The 18,967-nt window shown below is 42.5% G+C and overlaps 1 protein-coding gene across 1 annotated transcript; it reads right to left on the bottom strand.

Annotated features, from left to right (window-relative positions):
- Positions 1-133: 133 nt before the first annotated feature.
- LOC115149394 (ras-GEF domain-containing family member 1B-B-like) lies at positions 134-16,406 on the bottom strand. The gene is made up of 11 exons (XM_029692220.1): positions 16,302-16,406; positions 13,224-13,421; positions 9,171-9,293; positions 8,749-8,886; positions 2,716-2,931; positions 2,450-2,524; positions 2,040-2,132; positions 1,788-1,890; positions 1,379-1,650; positions 1,048-1,244; positions 134-924 (listed from the first exon to the last, which is right to left on the bottom strand). The coding sequence occupies exons 2-11, from the start codon at positions 13,413-13,415 to the stop codon at positions 894-896; spliced, it is 1,440 nt and encodes a 479-aa protein (XP_029548080.1). The 5' UTR covers positions 13,416-13,421; positions 16,302-16,406; the 3' UTR covers positions 134-893.
- Positions 16,407-18,967: the final 2,561 nt, after the last annotated feature.

The raw sequence follows: 18,967 nt of genomic DNA, 5'->3' as shown, positions 1-18,967 counted from the left end.
ACCATATATTCTTTTACATCAAATGTTTGTTTTTCACACAAATTACAATAGTTTAGGTATTATGACTTGATTGTAAGGTCAGTTGCGAACACTAGATGGTGCCAGAGAGCTATTTACAGGGACAGAAAAAAACTCACATTTGTTTCTTTTATTTTGAAAGAAAAATATACCTATTATTACCCTGATAAGTAACACATTGGGGGGGCAAACAATAAAATATACACGATACAAAACCTAATAGTATGAAAAGATGAGAATACATAAAAATAAAACATTTATAAAAAGTAATATTTGTAAGGTAAACAAACACATATGATGATACAAAAACATTTAAAAAACAGAATTAACTATTCACAGGCTATTGGGTCATATTCATATTCCTTTCACCAAAGATGAGATGAGAATTGTTTTATGTTCAGCACAAATATTTAAGTAATTTATGACATATACAAACAACACAATTTACTAAGAACAAAAACATAAAAGAAAAATAGATTACATTTTAAGAACACTGAGCAAGCCAACCAGCAACAAGCTCATGCCACTTCAGAAATACTACTTCAGAAAAGCTTAGAAAATCATCAGTAACCATTTCGACCCATTGGTATAAAAAATAACTGTCATACTGTGTGGGTAGACATGTTACAAATGAATCATCTGCAAAAGAACTGTAATACTGTGTGGGTAGACAAGTTACAAATGAATCATCTGTTAATGTACAGTGCGAGAGGCAAGATTTTCAGTTCTCCAGCCGAAGGAGCCATCCTTAATCTGAGTGCTTGAAACAGTTATTTTCCCCATCCTTTGTGAAAATCTTAATCTTCCAGACCCTGTCAACCGTGAGCCTCTTGTTGCGAAAGAGGATCGCCCAGTGTCCCACTCATGACCGTCACCTACCGATGCTCTCTATGCAGTAGGGATGTCCTGAAACACAGGACACATAACACAATGGTATTATTTAAATAAAAACTGTGCCGTGTATGAGTGTAAAACCTTGATTGAAGTTGACATGAAGTTAGTAAAGTGAACTAAAGTAAAGTTACTCACCTGAGAGACCTCCGACTGTCCTTCTCCAGGTGGTTCTCTGGACCTTCGGTCTCATAGGAGGCCAAGTGCAGCTCATCCTCGGTGAAGACAGCTGTAGTGACCAGGTATTGGAGGATCTTCCTGTCTCTCTCAAAGGGACACATCACCTGACGCCACACCAGGAACTCACTGACCTGCTTCGCCAGGTCCCACAGTTTCTATAGAGAAACAGGAAATTAACAATATTGACAACAATGCCTTTTTTGCCCACTACTAAAAGCGTAGAAGATGAGTATTGTCATTATCAATAACCCCAACAATAATGCATCCCGTACATTACAGTAAGACTCACCTCAAAGTTCACATGACCGTTGGGTAATCGGCTGGCACATCCCTCATTGAGGAAGTAGATGTCCTTGATGAGAAGGCTGAAGAATGGAATGACTATCTTCTCCTGGTTGCTGTGTGCTGTAATAGACCTCTGGGTGGCTCCTCGCAGGGCAGTACGGTAGTTGCTGAAGTTACTGGAAGGGTCCATTTGGTGCTCCAGTATGTCAAATTTGTCTGTGTTGACTTTGCTCCAGGTCTTCTTCAGTCGAGACACAGGACTCATGTTCATTCCGGCTATGGGAGAAGAGACCAGAATTAGGGGATCAATTTCAGTTCAATTCAATGAATTTAGGAAGTAAACTGAAATTCCAATTCTAAGCATATTATTGCAGAATATAGAAATCATTCTAGAGCCCTGTGTTGTAACTTACTGATGATGGCCATGAGTGAGTTGAAGTTGCCGATGTTATAGCATTCTCTAGCCACATCTATGAAGAACTCCAAGGCCCGGGCTCTATGCTTCTTCTTTACAGGCTGGAAGGAAGAAAAACACAAAACCATGGGAACAGAGTCAGAAAGAAAGGATGACAGAAAGAGAATGGTTGTGGGGAGAGACAGAGATGGAGAGAGCTAAAGAGCGCGAGACAGACAGAAAGTAAGTAAGAAAGACAGAGAGCACTCACCATGCAAATTTCAGTAGCCACCAGATAGCTGAGTCTGTTAAACCAAGCTACATAGGCCTCCAGGTTAGTAGTCCTGCGTTTCCGGAAGAAACTCTGAGGGGGAAAGAAAGTTCATGGTTACTTTTCAACTTATTATCTAGCTGAATTACAACATCGAACTGCTGTTGGAGCAATCCACTAAATTCTGTTTATTTTCTTGTAAAATGAATGTGGTCTAGAGTTGTTTCTGTCAGTCAGTTCTTGGCTACTTGTTGTGATGTACTCTGTGGATGATTGTTAACAGACTATCACAAGGATAGTCAGCCACAACCCATTCAGTAACCTCCCCCTAATGACTGACATATGGTCTCTTATGTAACCAGTGGAAGGAGGTGGACAATGTTATGTACACGGTATTGGACCAGGCCTACCTTATGGTTGTCCAGGGGATCTTTCACACCAAAGGCTTGGATGAACTCCTCTGGCCCAATAAAACTCAGTCTGTCCTGGAATTGGAAAAATCACAAGGTATAAACTCAATATTCTTACATTCACGTTACTTGATGGATCAAGTTTATGTATAAGAGAAACTTCTAGTTAACAATAACTTCTAATTCAAACAGAAATGCCATTCAGTTTCAACTTCTCTGAACACCACATGTCTAGAAGGTACATATACAATATAATCTCTCCTCACCAGTTCAATGTGTGTGAGCTGCTGGGCTAGTATAAAGGCATCATCACAGACACTGAGGACATCATTCCGCTGTCCGTTCTGCTGCTTGGCCTTCAGAGCGGTGGGTCTCTCGGCTGTGGAGGCATTGAGCGTGGCGATAGCCTCCTCATACTGACCCAGAGCCGCCAATCTCCGGATCAACCGCTGAGTCATCTGCTGCATGGCCCGCCATGAGTACTGATATAAAACAACATAGAGAGATATGAGTACTGATATAAAACAGCATAGAGAGATATGAGTACTGATATAAAACAGCATAGAGAGATACGTATGAGTACTGATAGAACACCGGTTAGTTGAGTTAGTATGTACATGTAGGTAGAGTTAATCTACCTACACTCAGTGGCCAGTTTATTAGTTACACCACTCAGATCATGAAAATGGTTTGCTCCTACAGACAGTGAGTCACATGGCCGTGGTTTGCTATATAAAGCAGGCAGACAGGCATCGAGGCATTCAGTTACGGTTCGATTGAATGTTAGAATGGGCAAAACGACTGACCTAAGCGGCTTTGAGCGTGGTATGATTGTCGGTGTCAGGCGCGCCGGTTCTAGTATATCAGAAACAGCTGGCTTCCTGGGCTTTTCACACACAAAAGTGTCTACGGTTTACAGAGAATAGTGCAACAAACAAAAAACATCCAGTCAGCGGCAGTCCTGTGGGCGAAAGCTCGTTGATGAGAAGTCTAAAGAGAATGGCAAGAATCGTGCAAGCTAACAGGCCTGCCACAAATAGACAAATAACAGCGCAGTACAACAGTGATGTGTAGAACAACATCTCAGAACACACAACTCGTCGGTCCTTATCACGGATGGGATATTGCAGCAGACGACCACACCGGGTTCCACTCCTATCAGCTAAAAACAAGAAGATGCGGCTCCAATTGGCACGTCATCAACAACACTGGACAACTGAGGAGTGGAAAAACATAGCCTTGTCCAACGAATCCCAGTTCCTCTTGCGTCATGCTGATGGCAGAGTCAGGATTTGGCGTAAGCAGCATGAATCCATGGCCCCATCCTGTCTGGTATCAACGGTACAGGCTAGTGGCGGTGGTGTAATGGTGTGGGGAATGTTTTCCGGGCACACGTTATGGCCCTTGATACCAATTGAGCAACGTTTGAACGCCACACCTTATAGAATCCATGCCCCAAAGAATTCTGGCTGTTCTGGAGGCAAAGGGGGGTGCAACCCAGTACTAGATGGGTGTACCTAATAAACTGCCCATTGAGAATGTACTGTATACGCATACTGATATAACAACGTAAAGAGGAGCTCAATTTATGTACTGAACACAACGGAAAGAGGATATGAAATAATATATGTACCGTATATTTCTACATAGTCTAGTTCAGCACAAACAACAGAAAGGAAAATCAATATCTATAGATATATCATAGACTTACAGAGGTAAGATCTTAATTTGATTACTCTGTTGCAGGAGAAATTTCCTGCAATGCAGGACATTTAAAACTTGTAGTGTATTTGAGGTTTTAAAAGGCTTCTGATGTTTGTAATTTCCACTTAGAAATTTCAGACTTGATTTTCCCTTGTGAAAAATGTATCAACCCCTACAAAAATGTCCATTAATTATCCACATAATAATTAACATTTCCTGTTGTTGCAGGATTCTTTTCCTGCTGTAGCAAACATGCTCAAATTACGATCCTACATCTGTACATCAATGTATACTTGTATAGCCACAAGAGAGAGAAATCAATATCCAGGTATATCTTTATTTGTGCTGATATGATGACGAAGGCACTGAGTCCATTATCTGGCTCTGGAATTTGTGAACTTGTTATGGGTGTGTATTCTCACCTCCTATGCTACAAATGTAGCATCTTAATTTGATCACTCTTTTGTTGCTGTCAATTTTCCTGCACAGCAGGAAATTAAACTTGTAGTGTATTCAAGGTTTAAAAAGGCTTCTAAAGGTTGTAATTTCCACTTAATATCAGACTTGATTTACCCTAATGACAAATGTATAAAACTCTACAAAAAATGTCCACTAAAAATGCACATAATAATTCACATTTCCTGTTGCTGCAGGATAATTGTTCTGCTGTAGCAAACAGGCTCAAATTAAGATCTGACATCTGTATCTATACTGATATAACACATGGAACACATGGAACCCATGGAACACACAGAACACATATAATGACATACAGTAACACATGAGTGACACATACAGTACCAGTCAAAAGTTTGGACACACCTACTCATTCAAGTGTTTTTCTTTATTTTCCTATTTTCTACATTGTAGAATAATAGTGAAGACATCAAAACTATGAAATAACACATATGAAATCATGTAGTAACCAAAAAAGTATTAAACAAATCAAAATATATTTTATATTTGAGGTTCTTCAAAGTAGCCACCCTTTGCATCGATGACAGGTTTGCAAACTCTTTGCATTCTCTCAACCAGCTTCATGAGGAATGCTTTTCCAACAGTCTTGAAGGAGTTACCACATATGCTGAGCACTTTTCCTTCACTCTGAGGTCCAACTCATCCCAAACCATCTCAATTGGGTTGAGGTCGGGTGATTGGCGTGTTTTGGGACATTGTCCTTTTGAAAAACAAATGATAGTCCACTAAGCGCAAACCAGATGGGATGGCGTATCGCTGCAGAATGCTGTGGAAGCCATGCTGGTTAAGTGTGCCTTGAATTCTAAATAAATCACAGACAATGTCACCAGCAAAGCACCCCCACACCATCACACCTCCTCCTCCATGCTTCATGGTGGAACCACACATGCAGAGATCATCCGTTCACCTACTCTGCGTCTCACAAAGATATGGCGGTTGGAACCAAAAATCTCAAATTTGGACTCATCAGACCAAAGGACATATTTCCACCGGTCTAATGTCCATTGCTCAGGTTTCTTGGCCCAAGCAAGTCTCTTTTTATTATTTCACCTTTATTTAACCAGGTAGGCCAGTTGAGAACAAGTTTTCATTTACAACTGCGACCTGGTAGTTGTAAATTATTGGCGTCCTTTAGTAGTGGTTTCTTTGCAGCAATTTGACCATGAAGGCCTGATTCACACAGTGTAACGCGGGTCGTATAAAGGGGACCAAGGCGCAGCGTGTATAGTGCTCATATTGACTTTTTAATGAATACACTTTAACAAAACAACAAAACGACCGACAACAGTTCCGTTAGGTGACATACACTAAACAGAAGACAACTACCCACAAAACCCAGGAAGAAAAACCCCTATATCATCTCTAATCAGAGGCAACGAGGATCAGCTGCCTTCAATTAGAGATCAACCCAAACAATCCCAACATAGAAATAGAAAAACTAGAACTTAAACATAGAAATAGAAAACATACAACAACCCAAAACACCCCCTGTCACGCCCTGACATACTCTACTATAGAAAATGACATCTTACTAGGGTCAGGACGTGACAGTACCCCCCCCCCCCCCCAAAGGTGCAGACCCCGAATGCAACAAATCAAAACCCAACAAAACAACCACAAAAACACAAAGGGAGGGTAGGGAGGGTGACAAAAGTCTATGGCGGCTCAAATGCAGTCCACATAACCTTAACTTCCAGCATAGGAGGCGGCTCCGGTTCTGGGCGTACTCCCCGCTCCACCCGCTGATCCTTCTGCTTTATTACCATCTGACCGTGGATCGTCGTCGAAGGAACTGGACTGTAGATCATTGCTGGAGGTTCTGGGCTGCGGACCGCCGTTGAAGACTCCGGGCTGCGGACCGCCGTTGAAGACTCCGGACTGGGGAGCGTAGCTGAAGGCTCCGGACTGGGGAGCGTAGCTGAAGGCTCCGGACTGGGGAGCGTAGCTGAAGGCTCCGGACTGGGGAGCGTAGCTGGAGGCTCCGGACTGGGGAGCGTAGCTGGAGGCTCCGGACTGGGGAGCGTCGCTGGAGGCTCCGGACTGGGGAGCGTAGCTGGAGGCTCCGGACTGGGGAGCGTCGCTGGAGGCTCCGGACTGGGGAGCGTCGCTGGAGGCTCCGGACTGAAGAGCGTCGCTGGAGGCTCCGGACTGAGGAGTGTCACTGGAGGCTTCTTACCATGGATTATCTCTACAGGTGCCGGGCCATGGATTATTCCTACAGGCTTCGTGCCATGGTTTATCCCGACAGGCTCCGGACCATTTATTATACCTCCAGGCTTTTTACCAAGGATTACTTCTTCAGGTTCCGTGCCATGGATTACCTCTTCAGGCTTCGTGCCATGGAACATCCCTACAGGCTCCGGGCCATGGATCATCACTAGAGGCTTAGTGCCATGGATCATCTCTACCGGCGTCGGACCATCGATTATCACTGGAGGCTTTGTACGTGGAGCAGGAACCGGTCTCACCGGACTGGGGAGACGCACTGAGGACCGAGTGCTCAAAGCAGGCACCGGCCGTACTGGGTTATGGATGCGCACTGGAGGGAGAGTGCGAAGAACAGGCACAGGACGTACTGGATTCTGGAGGCGCACTGGAGGGAGAGCACGAGGAGCAGGCACAGGATGTACTGTGCTATGGAAGCGCACTGGAGAGAGAGTGCGAGAGGCAGGCACATGCTCACCACAAAAAGCACGGGGAATTGGCTCAGGTCCCAGTCCTGGCCCAGCCAAACTACCCTAGTGCCCCCCGCCCCAATTTGTTTTGGGGCTGCCTCTCATTCTTCCCAGGTAGGCTCCGATATCGCTCGATTACCTGGCCCCAAGTCCAGTCTCTCCTCTCAATCCACTCCTGATGTGACCAGGTGTCCATTTCTGCCCGGGCACGCCGCTTGATCCAATCATGGTGGGTAGTTCTGTAACACGGGTTGTATAAAGGGGCAGCGTGTATAGTGCTCATATTGACTTTTTAATGAATAAACTTTAACAAAACAACAAAACGACAAAACGACAAAACGACCGACAACAGTTCCGTCAGGTGACATACACTAAACAGAAAACAACTACCCACAAAACCCAGGGAAAAAAACCCCTATATCATCTCTAATCAGAGGCAACGAGGATCAGCTGCCTCCAATTAGAGATCAACCCAAACAATCCCAACATAGAAATAGAAAAACTAGAACTTAAACATAGAAATAGAAAACATACAACAACCCAAAACACCCCCTGTCACGCCCTGACCTACTCTACAATAGAAAATTACATCTTACTAGGGTCAGGACGTGACACACAGTCTCCTCTGAACAGTTGATGTTGAGATGTGTCTGTTACTGTTGCATTTATTTGGGCTGCAATTTCTGAGGTGCAGTTAACACTAATGAACTTATCCTCTGCAGCAGAGGTAACTCTGGGTCTTCCTTTCCTGTGGCGGTCCTCATGAGAGCCAGTTTCATCATAGCGCCTGATGGTTTTTGTGACCGACTGACCTTCATCTCTTAAAGTAATGATGGACTGTCAATTCTCTTTGCTTATTTGAGCGGTTGGTCTTTTACCAAATAGGGCTATCTTCTGTATACCACCCCTGTATACCACCCCTACCTTAATGCTCAAACGCATTAAGAAGGAAAGAAATTCCACAAAATAAAGAATAATTAATTAAAATGCATTCCAGGTGACTAGCTCATGAAGCTGGTTGAGAGAATGCCAAGAGTGTGCAAAGCTGTCATCAAGGCAAAGAGTGGCTACTTTGAAGAATCGCAAATATAAAATATATTTTGATTTGTTTAACACTTTTTGGGTTACTACATGATTACATAAGTGTTATTTTATAGTTCTGATGTCTTCACTATTATTCTACAATGTAGAATATAGTACAAATAAAGAAAAACCCTGGAATGAGTAGGCGTGTCTAAACTTTTGACTGGTACTGTATTTGTAATGATATAACACTATCAACACAAGGCAGCAGTTCAGTTCATTCTTTGTCAAGCTCAATTTGTGATAAATAAGGTGTCTGATGTCAAACTGAACTGTAACTGGTCAAATTAGATGTCTGATGTCACGTCTATTGTCATCTCTAATGAGTCAGTCAGTTAAAGGTTATGTCAGGGTGCTGACCTCATCTCCTCTGGCCAGATGATGGCTCATCTCTTTCAGGCAGCGCATCATCCTCTCATCTCTGAAGTCATAGGGAAACGTCTCCGTCCACTCAGTCAGCAGCTGCACGATCTTTGGAGCAACGTCCCGTATTCTGATCTGAGGACAACAAGGAAAAAGACATGCCAGTTTGAGACAGACTGTAAGGAGGTGATGTCAACTCCTGGTTGTTAAGAACAACTGTGTGTGTGTGTCTGCGCTGTGTGTGTGTCTGCGCTGTGTGTTTGTGTGTGTGTGTGTGTGTCTGCGCTGTGTGTGTGTGTGCGCTGTGTGTGTGTCTGCGCTGTGTGTGTGTCTGCGCTGTGTGTTTGTGTGTGCGTTCCTGCAGGTTTGTGCCTGCGTGTTTGTCTGTGTATGCATGCGTGTGTGTGTCTGTTAGCTACCTTATCAAGCAGCAGGTCTCCAGATCGATGCTGCTCCACACACAGGTGACAAAGCCGAGACATGAGCTCGTAGGGGTGGAGGAAGAGACGGGAACTCAGCAGGAAGGTGAAGACGTACGACCTCTGATGGAGAACAAGAAAAAAGATAATCAACAACAACTCATGTTGTCATCAACCTAGAATCAACCCAGCATAAACCCAGTATCAACCCAGTATAAACCCAGCATAAACCCAGTATCAACCCAGTATCAACCCAGCATAAACCCAGTATCAACCCAGCATAAACCCAGTATCAACCCAGTATCAACCCAGCATAAACCCAGTATCAACCCAGTATCAACCCAGCATAAACCCAGTATCAACCCAGTATCAACCCAGCATAAACCCAGTATCAACCCAGTATCAACCCAGTATCAACCCAGCATAAACCCAGTATCAACCCAGTATCAACCCAGCATCAACCCAGTATAAACCCAGTATCAACCCAGAATCAACCCAGCATAAACCCAGTATCAACCCAGTATCAACCCAGCATAAACCCAGTATCAACCCAGTATCAACCCAGCATAAACCCAGTATCAACCCAGTATCAACCCAGCATAAACCCAGTATCAACCCAGCATAAACCCAGTATCAACCCAGTATCAACCCAGTATCAACCCAGCATAAACCCAGTATCAACCCAGTATCAACCCAGCATAAACCCAGTATCAACCCAGTATCAACCCAGTATCAACCCAGCATAAACCCAGTATCAACCCAGTATCAACCCAGCATAAACCCAGTATCAACCCAGTATCAACCCAGTATCAACCCAGCATAAACCCAGTATCAACCCAGCATAAACCCAGTATCAACCCAGTATCAACCCAGCATAAAGCCAGTATCAACCCAGTATCAACCCAGCATAAACCCAGTATCAACCCAGTATCAACCCAGCATAAACCCAGTATCAACCCAGTATCAACCCAGTATCAACCCAGTATCAACCCAGTATCAACCCAGTATCAACCCAGCATAAAGCCAGTATCAACCCAGTATCAACCCAGCATAAAGCCCAGTATCAACCCAGCATAAACCCAGCTAAACCCAGCATAAACCCAGTATAAACCCAGTATCAACCCAGCATAAACCCAGTATCAACCCAGTATCAACCCAGCATAAAGCCAGTATCAACCCAGTATAAACCCAGTATAAACCCAGTATCAACACCAGCATAACACCAGTATCAACCCAAGTATCAACACAGCATAAAAGCAGTATCAACCCAGTATCAACCCAGCATAAACCTAGTATCAACCCAGCATAAACCCAGTATCAACCCAGTATCAACCCAGCATAAACCCAGTATCAACCCAGCATAAAGCCAGTATCAACCCAGCATAAAGCCAGTATCAACCCAGCATAAACCCAGTATCAACCCAGCATAACCCAGTATCAACCCAGCATAAACCCAGTATCAACCCAGCATAAAGCCAGTATCAACCCAGCATAAAGCCAGTATCAACCCAGTATCAACCCAGCATAAACCCAGTATCAACCCAGTATCAACCCAGCATAAAGCCAGTATCAACCCAGTATCAACCCAGCATAAACCCAGTATCAACCCAGTATCAACCCAGCATAAAGCCAATATCAACCCAGCATAAACCCTGTATCAACCCAGCATAAACCCAGTATCAACCCAGCATAAACCCAGTATCAACCCAGCATAAACCCAGTATCAACCCAGCATAAACCCAGTATCAACCCAGCATAAAGCCAGTATCAACTCAGCATAAAGCCAGTATCAACCCAGCATAAACCCAGTATCAACCCAGCATAAAGCCAGTATCAACCCAGCATAAACCCAGTATCAACTCAGCATAAAGCCAGTATCAACCCAGCATAAACCCAGTATCAACCCAGTATCAACCCAGCATAAAGCCAGTATCAACCCAGCATTAACCCAGTATCAACCCAGTATCAACCCAGCATAAACCCAGTATCAACCCAGCATAAAGCCAGTATCAACTCAGCATAAAGCCAGTATCAACCCAGCATAAACCCAGTATCAACCCAGCATAAACCCAGTATCAACCCAGCATAAACCCAGTATCAACCCAGCATAAAGCCAGTATCAACCCAGCATAAAGCCAGTATCAACCCAGTATCAACCCAGCATAAAGCCAGTATCAACCCAGCATAAACCCAGTATCAACCCAGTATCAACCCAGCATAAACCCAGTATCAACCCAGCATAAACCCAGTATCAACTCAGCATAAACCCAGTATCAACTCAGCATAAAGCCAGTATCAACCCAGCATAAAGCCAGTATCAACCCAGCATAAAGCCAGTATCAACCCAGCATAAAGCCAGTATCAATCCAGCATAAAGCCAGTATCAACCCAACATAAACCCAGTATCAAGTCAGCATAAAGCCAGTATCAACCCAGCATAAACCCAGTATCAACCCAGTATCAACTCAGCATAAAGCCAGTATCAACTCAGCATAAAGCCAGTATCAACCCAGCATAAACCCAGTATCAACCCAGTATCAACTCAGCATAAAGCCAGTATCAACCCAGCATAAAGCCAGTATCAACCCAGCATAAAGCCAGTATCAATCCAGCATAAAGCCAGTATCAACCCAACATAAACCCAGTATCAACCCAGCATAAACCCAGTATCAACCCAGCATAAACCCAGTATCAACCCAGCATAAAGCCAGTATCAACCCAGCATAAAGCCAGTATCAACCCAGCATAAAGCCAGTATCAACCCAGCATAAACACAGCATAAACCAGTATCAAGCCAGCATAAACCCAGTATCAACCCAACATAAACCCAGTATCAACTCAGCATAAAGCCAGTATCAACCCAGCATAAACCCAGTATCAACCCAGTATCAACTCAGCATAAAGCCAGTATCAACTCAGCATAAAGCCAGTATCAACCCAGCATAAACCCAGTATCAACCCAGTATCAACTCAGCATAAAGCCAGTATCAACCCAGCATAAAGCCAGTATCAACCCAGCATAAAGCCAGTATCAACCCAGCATAAACACAGCATAAACCAGTATCAAGCCAGCATAAACCCAGTATCAACCCAACATAAACCCAGTATCAACTCAGCATAAAGCCAGTATCAACCCAGCATAAACCCAGTATCAACCCAGTATCAACTCAGCATAAAGCCAGTATCAACTCAGCATAAAGCCAGTATCAACCCAGCATAAACCCAGTATCAACCCAGTATCAACTCAGCATAAAGCCAGTATCAACCCAGCATAAAGCCAGTATCAACCCAGCATAAAGCCAGTATCAATCCAGCATAAAGCCAGTATCAACCCAACATAAACCCAGTATCAACCCAGCATAAACCCAGTATCAACCCAGCATAAACCCAGTATCAACCCAGCATAAAGCCAGTATCAACCCAGCATAAAGCCAGTATCAACCCAGCATAAACCCAGTATCAACCCAGCATAAAGCCAGTATCAACCCAGCATAAAGCCAGTATCAACCCAGCATAAACACAGCATAAACCAGTATCAAGCCAGCATAAACACAGCATCAACCCAGTACCAACCCAGCATAAACACAGCATAAACCAGTATCAAGCCAGCATAAACACAGCATCAACCCAGTACCAACCCAGAATAAACACAGCATAAACCCAGTATCAATCCAGTACATACTGGCACATTTCCTGCTATTCAGTTGTGAAATCAGCTAATAATATACTGTACATAGTCTACCCATTTGTTCTTGAAGGATAGAACTTATGAATGCTTTATGGACTTTGTTAGTACACACAACACAAAATATAGCTGTATTCTATTTGGCATAACAACAGGTTGTAGAAGTCCATTATTTATGTTTTTGTTGTTGTCATTAGAGTCCCCCTGAGAGATCGTATTGGACCAGAGATAACAGCACTACCATCATGTTCTTGAAGAATGGAACTTCTAATGCTGTTTTTACCCAATCATAACCCCAAATATGTTTGTATGATCTCAGTGTTCGTGTTTTATGTTGTTGTTGTTCTTGGACCTGGGATAGCACTCACGTCAGGGTAGTAGTCCACTGTGGGAACTAAATGTTGTATTAGGGCCTCCAGGGAGCCAGAAACAAGACTGTTGTCATGGTAGCACATGTCCCCGTAGCTCACTTCCATGGGCTGGTGGTATTTGTGGAGATGAATGTTGTTGTTATAAGTGCTGGTACTGAACTTGCCAGCATATGGTGTCGTGGGAGGCATGTTGACCTGTTGAAGAGATGTGGAAACATAAAAACTATGTTCAATCTTTGTTTTTCTTCTCTTAAACTCCTAACTGATCACTTTATTTTTCATGGTTGCAATTCAATGTTATTTCCCTAAGAAAGATATTGTGTGTTTCTGTGTGTGTGTGTGTGTGTGTGTGCATGCTTGCGTGTGTAAGAGAGAGAGAAAAGCTGAACTGTAACAACTTATGTAATAAGTACTGGCAGTGTGTGTGAAGTTACTATAATGTTACCCTACTACTGTACGTCGACACCATGCTGGTATAAGCCTGACTGTGTCACTGTCTCATATCCCTACTACTGCTGAGTCTTTAGTCTACACCATGCTGGTATAAGCCTGACTGTGTCACTGTCTCATATCCCTACTACTGCTGAGTCTTTAGTCTACACCATGCTGGTATAAGCCTGACTGTGTCACTGTCTCATATCCCTACTACTGCTGAGTCTTTAGTCTACACCATGCTGGTATAAGCCTGTTTTTGCCACTGTCTCATTCACCCGACATCCTGGCACATTCTAACCCTGATCTCGTTCTCCCTGCTGGCTTCCTTAACACTGTTAAGAGAATAAAGGTGCTTTCTTCTTTACTCTGTTCAAACAGGGATAAAGGACCCTACACCCCCTACACGAACAGAGCCATGGAGCGTTGTATACAGTCCGTTCCAATATTTGAGCTGCACAAAAGTACGTAGAACGACGTAGAAAACGACACTCCGTCGCTGCGTTTGCAACGTGGCCTTTAAGGTGACCTGCTACAACAGGAGCTGACGATCTAAAACACAAAAGAGCTATTCAACCAATCACCACCCAGCATTACTACTACAGGGACGCCCCACCCAGTCAAGATTAGATCTACGCTGTAACTGGAAAACAGTAAATGATATGGTAATGTTGGGTATTATCAACAATACTGTATCATACTGTAAATGATGATGCATTGTGGGAAAATGTTGTGGGCGGGGAAATAATTGCTGTATTTTGAATGGTACTGTAATTCCACGCCACACAATACAGTACTGTACCGTATCTTTGGAGTGGCAAAAACATTTTGACCACTAGCGGGTGCATGGTATTGTTGTTTCTGGCTCGTTGACATATTTTGAGGTGTGCCTTGTAAGAGGCTATATTTGTTGCACCAGTGAGTGAAAATGCTGTACCAATTTAACGCATATGTGGTTATAGTGCCCCATCAATTTGTATAGGGGACAGACTGGAATGGCAGCAAGTCTTAAACAGTAATGGTTGAGCATTTTTCCATGTCCTTTTGGTCTATTTTTCCCTGTAGTCGCTGCAGTTTGGAAGCCGTTCTTAAGGCCTCTAGAAGTACAAGTGATCTAAAACACCAAATATTAAATTATATACTGTAATGTGTAAAAACACTTTACCTAGGAGCCAACCTGCTTGCACCAATCCCTGGTATTGACAGTAAATGACTGTGTAATACAAACCCCTCCCATTAATTTCATTCATCCAATCCGATTACGGTAGCACTGACTTTTTTTTACCATATAATACAGTACATTTTACGGTATTGTACTTGTGTCATTACGTAGCACTTGCTTTGATACCGTCTTTATATTTCAGTAGGAGTACTGTAATATGAAATATAGAATTTTACTTGCCCCCGAGCTGCCTGTAAGCTACTATCAAATTCACAGTAACCCCTGTACAGAGTACTAGATAGACCTACTACATTTGAATGAAAGTGACATTCTCTGACTGATGCAACAGGCTTACACTAAACTAGCCTGGCTGGGGTTGGATGGGTTTAAAGGTTTATGTGGAAACAGATAAGAACTCAATCTATCTGATAAAGGAGCCAATAAAATAACAGTCAGAAAATAAGACTGATATACAGTACATTATACTGTATCCATCTTGGATATAACGTCCAATAAGATTGATACAATGGAGGGAATAAAATATCTCATTACCCCACATGTCCCACCTTGTTTTGCCTGTTCCCTAGTCTAGAAAAAGATAACAACTAAAATCTGATAGAGAAGCAAATGTTGAGTAATAAAATGAGATCGATATACTATATCCCTCTTGGACATATTATCTAATAAGATGGATATTGTTTTAAAGAAATCTCATGTCCCACCCTGTTATGTTTATTCTCAGCCCAGTATCCAGCTAACTGTAACAAGCGAACTAACCACCGTACGGTACGGAAACACGGACCGGGTAATCACAGCCCGCCCAACCCACTCCCCTGGCTGTTCATTACTCTTGACTCGCGCGGTCTTATTACGTGGAAAGCAGTCTTCCATAGAACCCTCCTGGGCTGAACCACACTCAGTCACAACACTAGTGAGTAACGTAGGCTAATGCATGCCAGGCAATTAATTACACAGGCAGGCATTATGCTGCAGACTAAAGCAAAACAATAACACAATTGAAGTACAAAACAACTGAAATTAGCTGTAATTATATCATATATAAGTGACAGGGATATGTAACTGATTTTGCAAAGAATTTTTGTTTGTAAAAGTCAAGATGTGCCATCATAAGCCGTTTTTGCATTCACTCAAAGTGCAACCCTCAAACCCATTGAAAGCACTGTAATTTATAGGTCAAATAGACATCTATTGGGAATGCATAGCATAGCCTAACACTTTTGTCTGGAAAGTTCCCAGCATGTTTTCCTTGTTACAAATAATAAGACTTTCATAGTGGACATATTGTGATGCACTTACCCCGACTAGAAAAAACTAACAATTGTAACATTATAAAAAGGATGTAGACTATGTGTATCAAATACAGCTATTCCAAGTCTTTGCAAAATAATATCATATGTAAGAAATGAATCCTTCAAAGATATTCCTCGGAAATATGTGCACAAAAAGCATACGAATACTACCGATCAGTGTTTCAGAGCGTGAAATTCCTATTCGTATGGTCCATCCATTGTGTCCATGCAGTCCTTCGAATCACAAGTCATTTGAAACTGTGACCACGACCAGCCGTATTCAAATGACTTACAGAAAGCGGTGAAACAGCCTATAATAGGCTTAGAGGCGGATCGTTCTGCATGGCAGTAAGCCAATCACAGTGAAGAATCTGAAAAATCGAAACGTTAGCGCACTCTCATTGGTCAGTTTGCCAGCCATCGATTCTCTTTGAACGACATAGGACCATAATATTACATATAATGTTTTGTGAGAAGGAAAAAGTGAAAAGGACATTTGCTAGAGAGATAGAGGGAGTGTGTGAAGGCATATGGCATGGCCAGGTTTTTTGCGCTATCCAACAGCTTTGGTACATCATATGGAGTGTAAAATACAGTACCAGTGAAAAGTTTGGACACACCTACTCATTCAAATGTTTTTCTTTATTTTTACTCTTTTCTACAAAATATAATAACAGTGAATACATCAACACTATGAAATAACACATATGGAATCATGTAGTAACCAAAAAAGTGTTAAACAAATCAAAATATATTTCAGATTCTTCAAAGTAGATCAGTCAATACAGAACATTTCAAGAACTTTGAAAGTTTCTTCAAGTGCAGTCGCAAAAACCATCAAGCGCTATGATGAAACTGGCTCTCATGAGGACCGCCACAGGAAAGGAAGACACAGATTTACCTACGCTGCAGAGTATAAGTTCATTAGAGTTAACTGCACCTCAGAAATTGCAGCCCAAATAAATGCTTCACAGAGTTCAAGTAACACATCTCAACATCAACTGTTCAGAGGAGACTGCATGAATCAAGCCTTCATGGTTGAATTGCTGCAAAGGAGCCACTACTAAAGGACACCAATAATAAGAAGAGACTTGCTTGGGCCAAGAAACACGAGTAACGTACATTAGAAAAGTGTAAATCTGTCATTTGGTCTGAGATACTGAGATTTTTTGTAGATTGTTGGTTCCAACCGCCGTGTCTTCGGGAGAAACTGAGTAGGTGAACGGATGATCTCCGCATGTGTGGTTCCCACAGTGAAGCATGGAGGAGGTGGTGTGGTGGTGTGGGGGTGCTTTGCTGGTGACACTGTCTGTGATTTATTTAGAATTCAAGGCACACTTAACCAGCATGGCTTCCACAGCATTCTGCAGCGATACACCATCCCATCTGGCTTGTGCTTAGTGGGACTATGATTTGTTTTTCAACAGGACAATGACCCAACACACCTCCAGGCTGTGTAAGGGCTATTTGACCAAGAAGGAGAGTGATGGAGTGCTGCATCAGATGACTTGGCCTCCACAATCACCCGACCTCAACCCAATTGAGATGGTTTGGGCTGAGTTGGACCGCAGAGTGAAGGAAAAGCAGCCAACACGTGCTCATTATATGTGGGAACTACTTCAAGACTGTTGGAAAAGTGTTCCAGGTGAGCTGGTTGAGAGAATGCCAAGAGTGTGCAAAGCTGTCATCAAGGCAAAGGGTGGCTGCTTTTAAGAATCTAAAATATATTTTGATTTGTTTAACACTTTTTTGGTTACTACATAATTCTATATGTGTTATTTCATAGTTTTTATGTCTTCACTGTTATTCTTCAATGTAGAAAATAGCAAAAATAAAGAAAAACCCTTGAATGTGTAGGTGTGTCCAATTGTTTGACTGGTACTGTATGTCTAAATTGTCTCAGAATACATTAAACTTTGCGGTTTTACATTTGAAAATACTTTACAGTAAGAATAAAAAATACTAAAGCACTACAGTCATGCAATTATTGCAAGTTTTGGCAAGGACCAAATTAACAATCACACAATTTCAACTAGTGTTTCATTACTGATTATTAGTTATACTTTATAATCTATTAACTGATAATTAATAGTTTATAAACAACTTATAGACCCTTTATAAATGTTACCAATGTATTGGTAATAAAACAATGATACAGCAATTGGACATAAATCAATTGAAATGCCTAATTCACCATAAATCATGACCATTGAAAGTTGATCAATGGAACTTGAGAAACAAACAGGACTTCATCTTTCCTGATAGCTACAGATGTTTTTGTAGCAATGACCCGCTTCCATCAGCAGTGGGCGTGTCCTCTTACAATTGGAGCCTATAGGGAGGAGGTCAGAGACCTGGCAGTGTGTTGCCAGGACAACAACCTCTATCCTCAACATCAGCAAGACAAATGAGCTGATCTTGTTTGACTTTTTAATAATATTTCTCTATTTTCTTTCTCTCTGCATTGTTGTGAAGGGCCGTAAGTAAGCATTTCACCGTTAGTCAAGACCTGTTGTTTACAAAGCATGTGACGAATACAATTTGATTTGAGTCATATTACATAAAGATGGTTTCATGATTTACAGAGAACAGAGTGTGGGCCCCAGGTTGTGGGTGGTATTCATTTACAGCCTCTCAATCATAGTCTTACATCATTGTTCATGCAGGAATAGCCAAAGCCTGCAATGCCTATAGGCTACGTTCTATTCTACTGCACCTACACTCACGCCAGCCACCTGAAAGCACTGCTAGCTGGAGATGGCTTCCGGCTTGGCTTCAGCTTGGTGAGGGCCCTTGTGGAACCTTTCGATTAGATTCAATCCATAGTGCTAGGGCAT

This window comes from Salmo trutta, chromosome 15, assembly GCF_901001165.1.
Source record: "Salmo trutta chromosome 15, fSalTru1.1, whole genome shotgun sequence".
Taxonomy (NCBI): domain Eukaryota; kingdom Metazoa; phylum Chordata; class Actinopteri; order Salmoniformes; family Salmonidae; genus Salmo; species Salmo trutta.
This window is presented reverse-complemented; position numbering and strand designations above follow the sequence as displayed.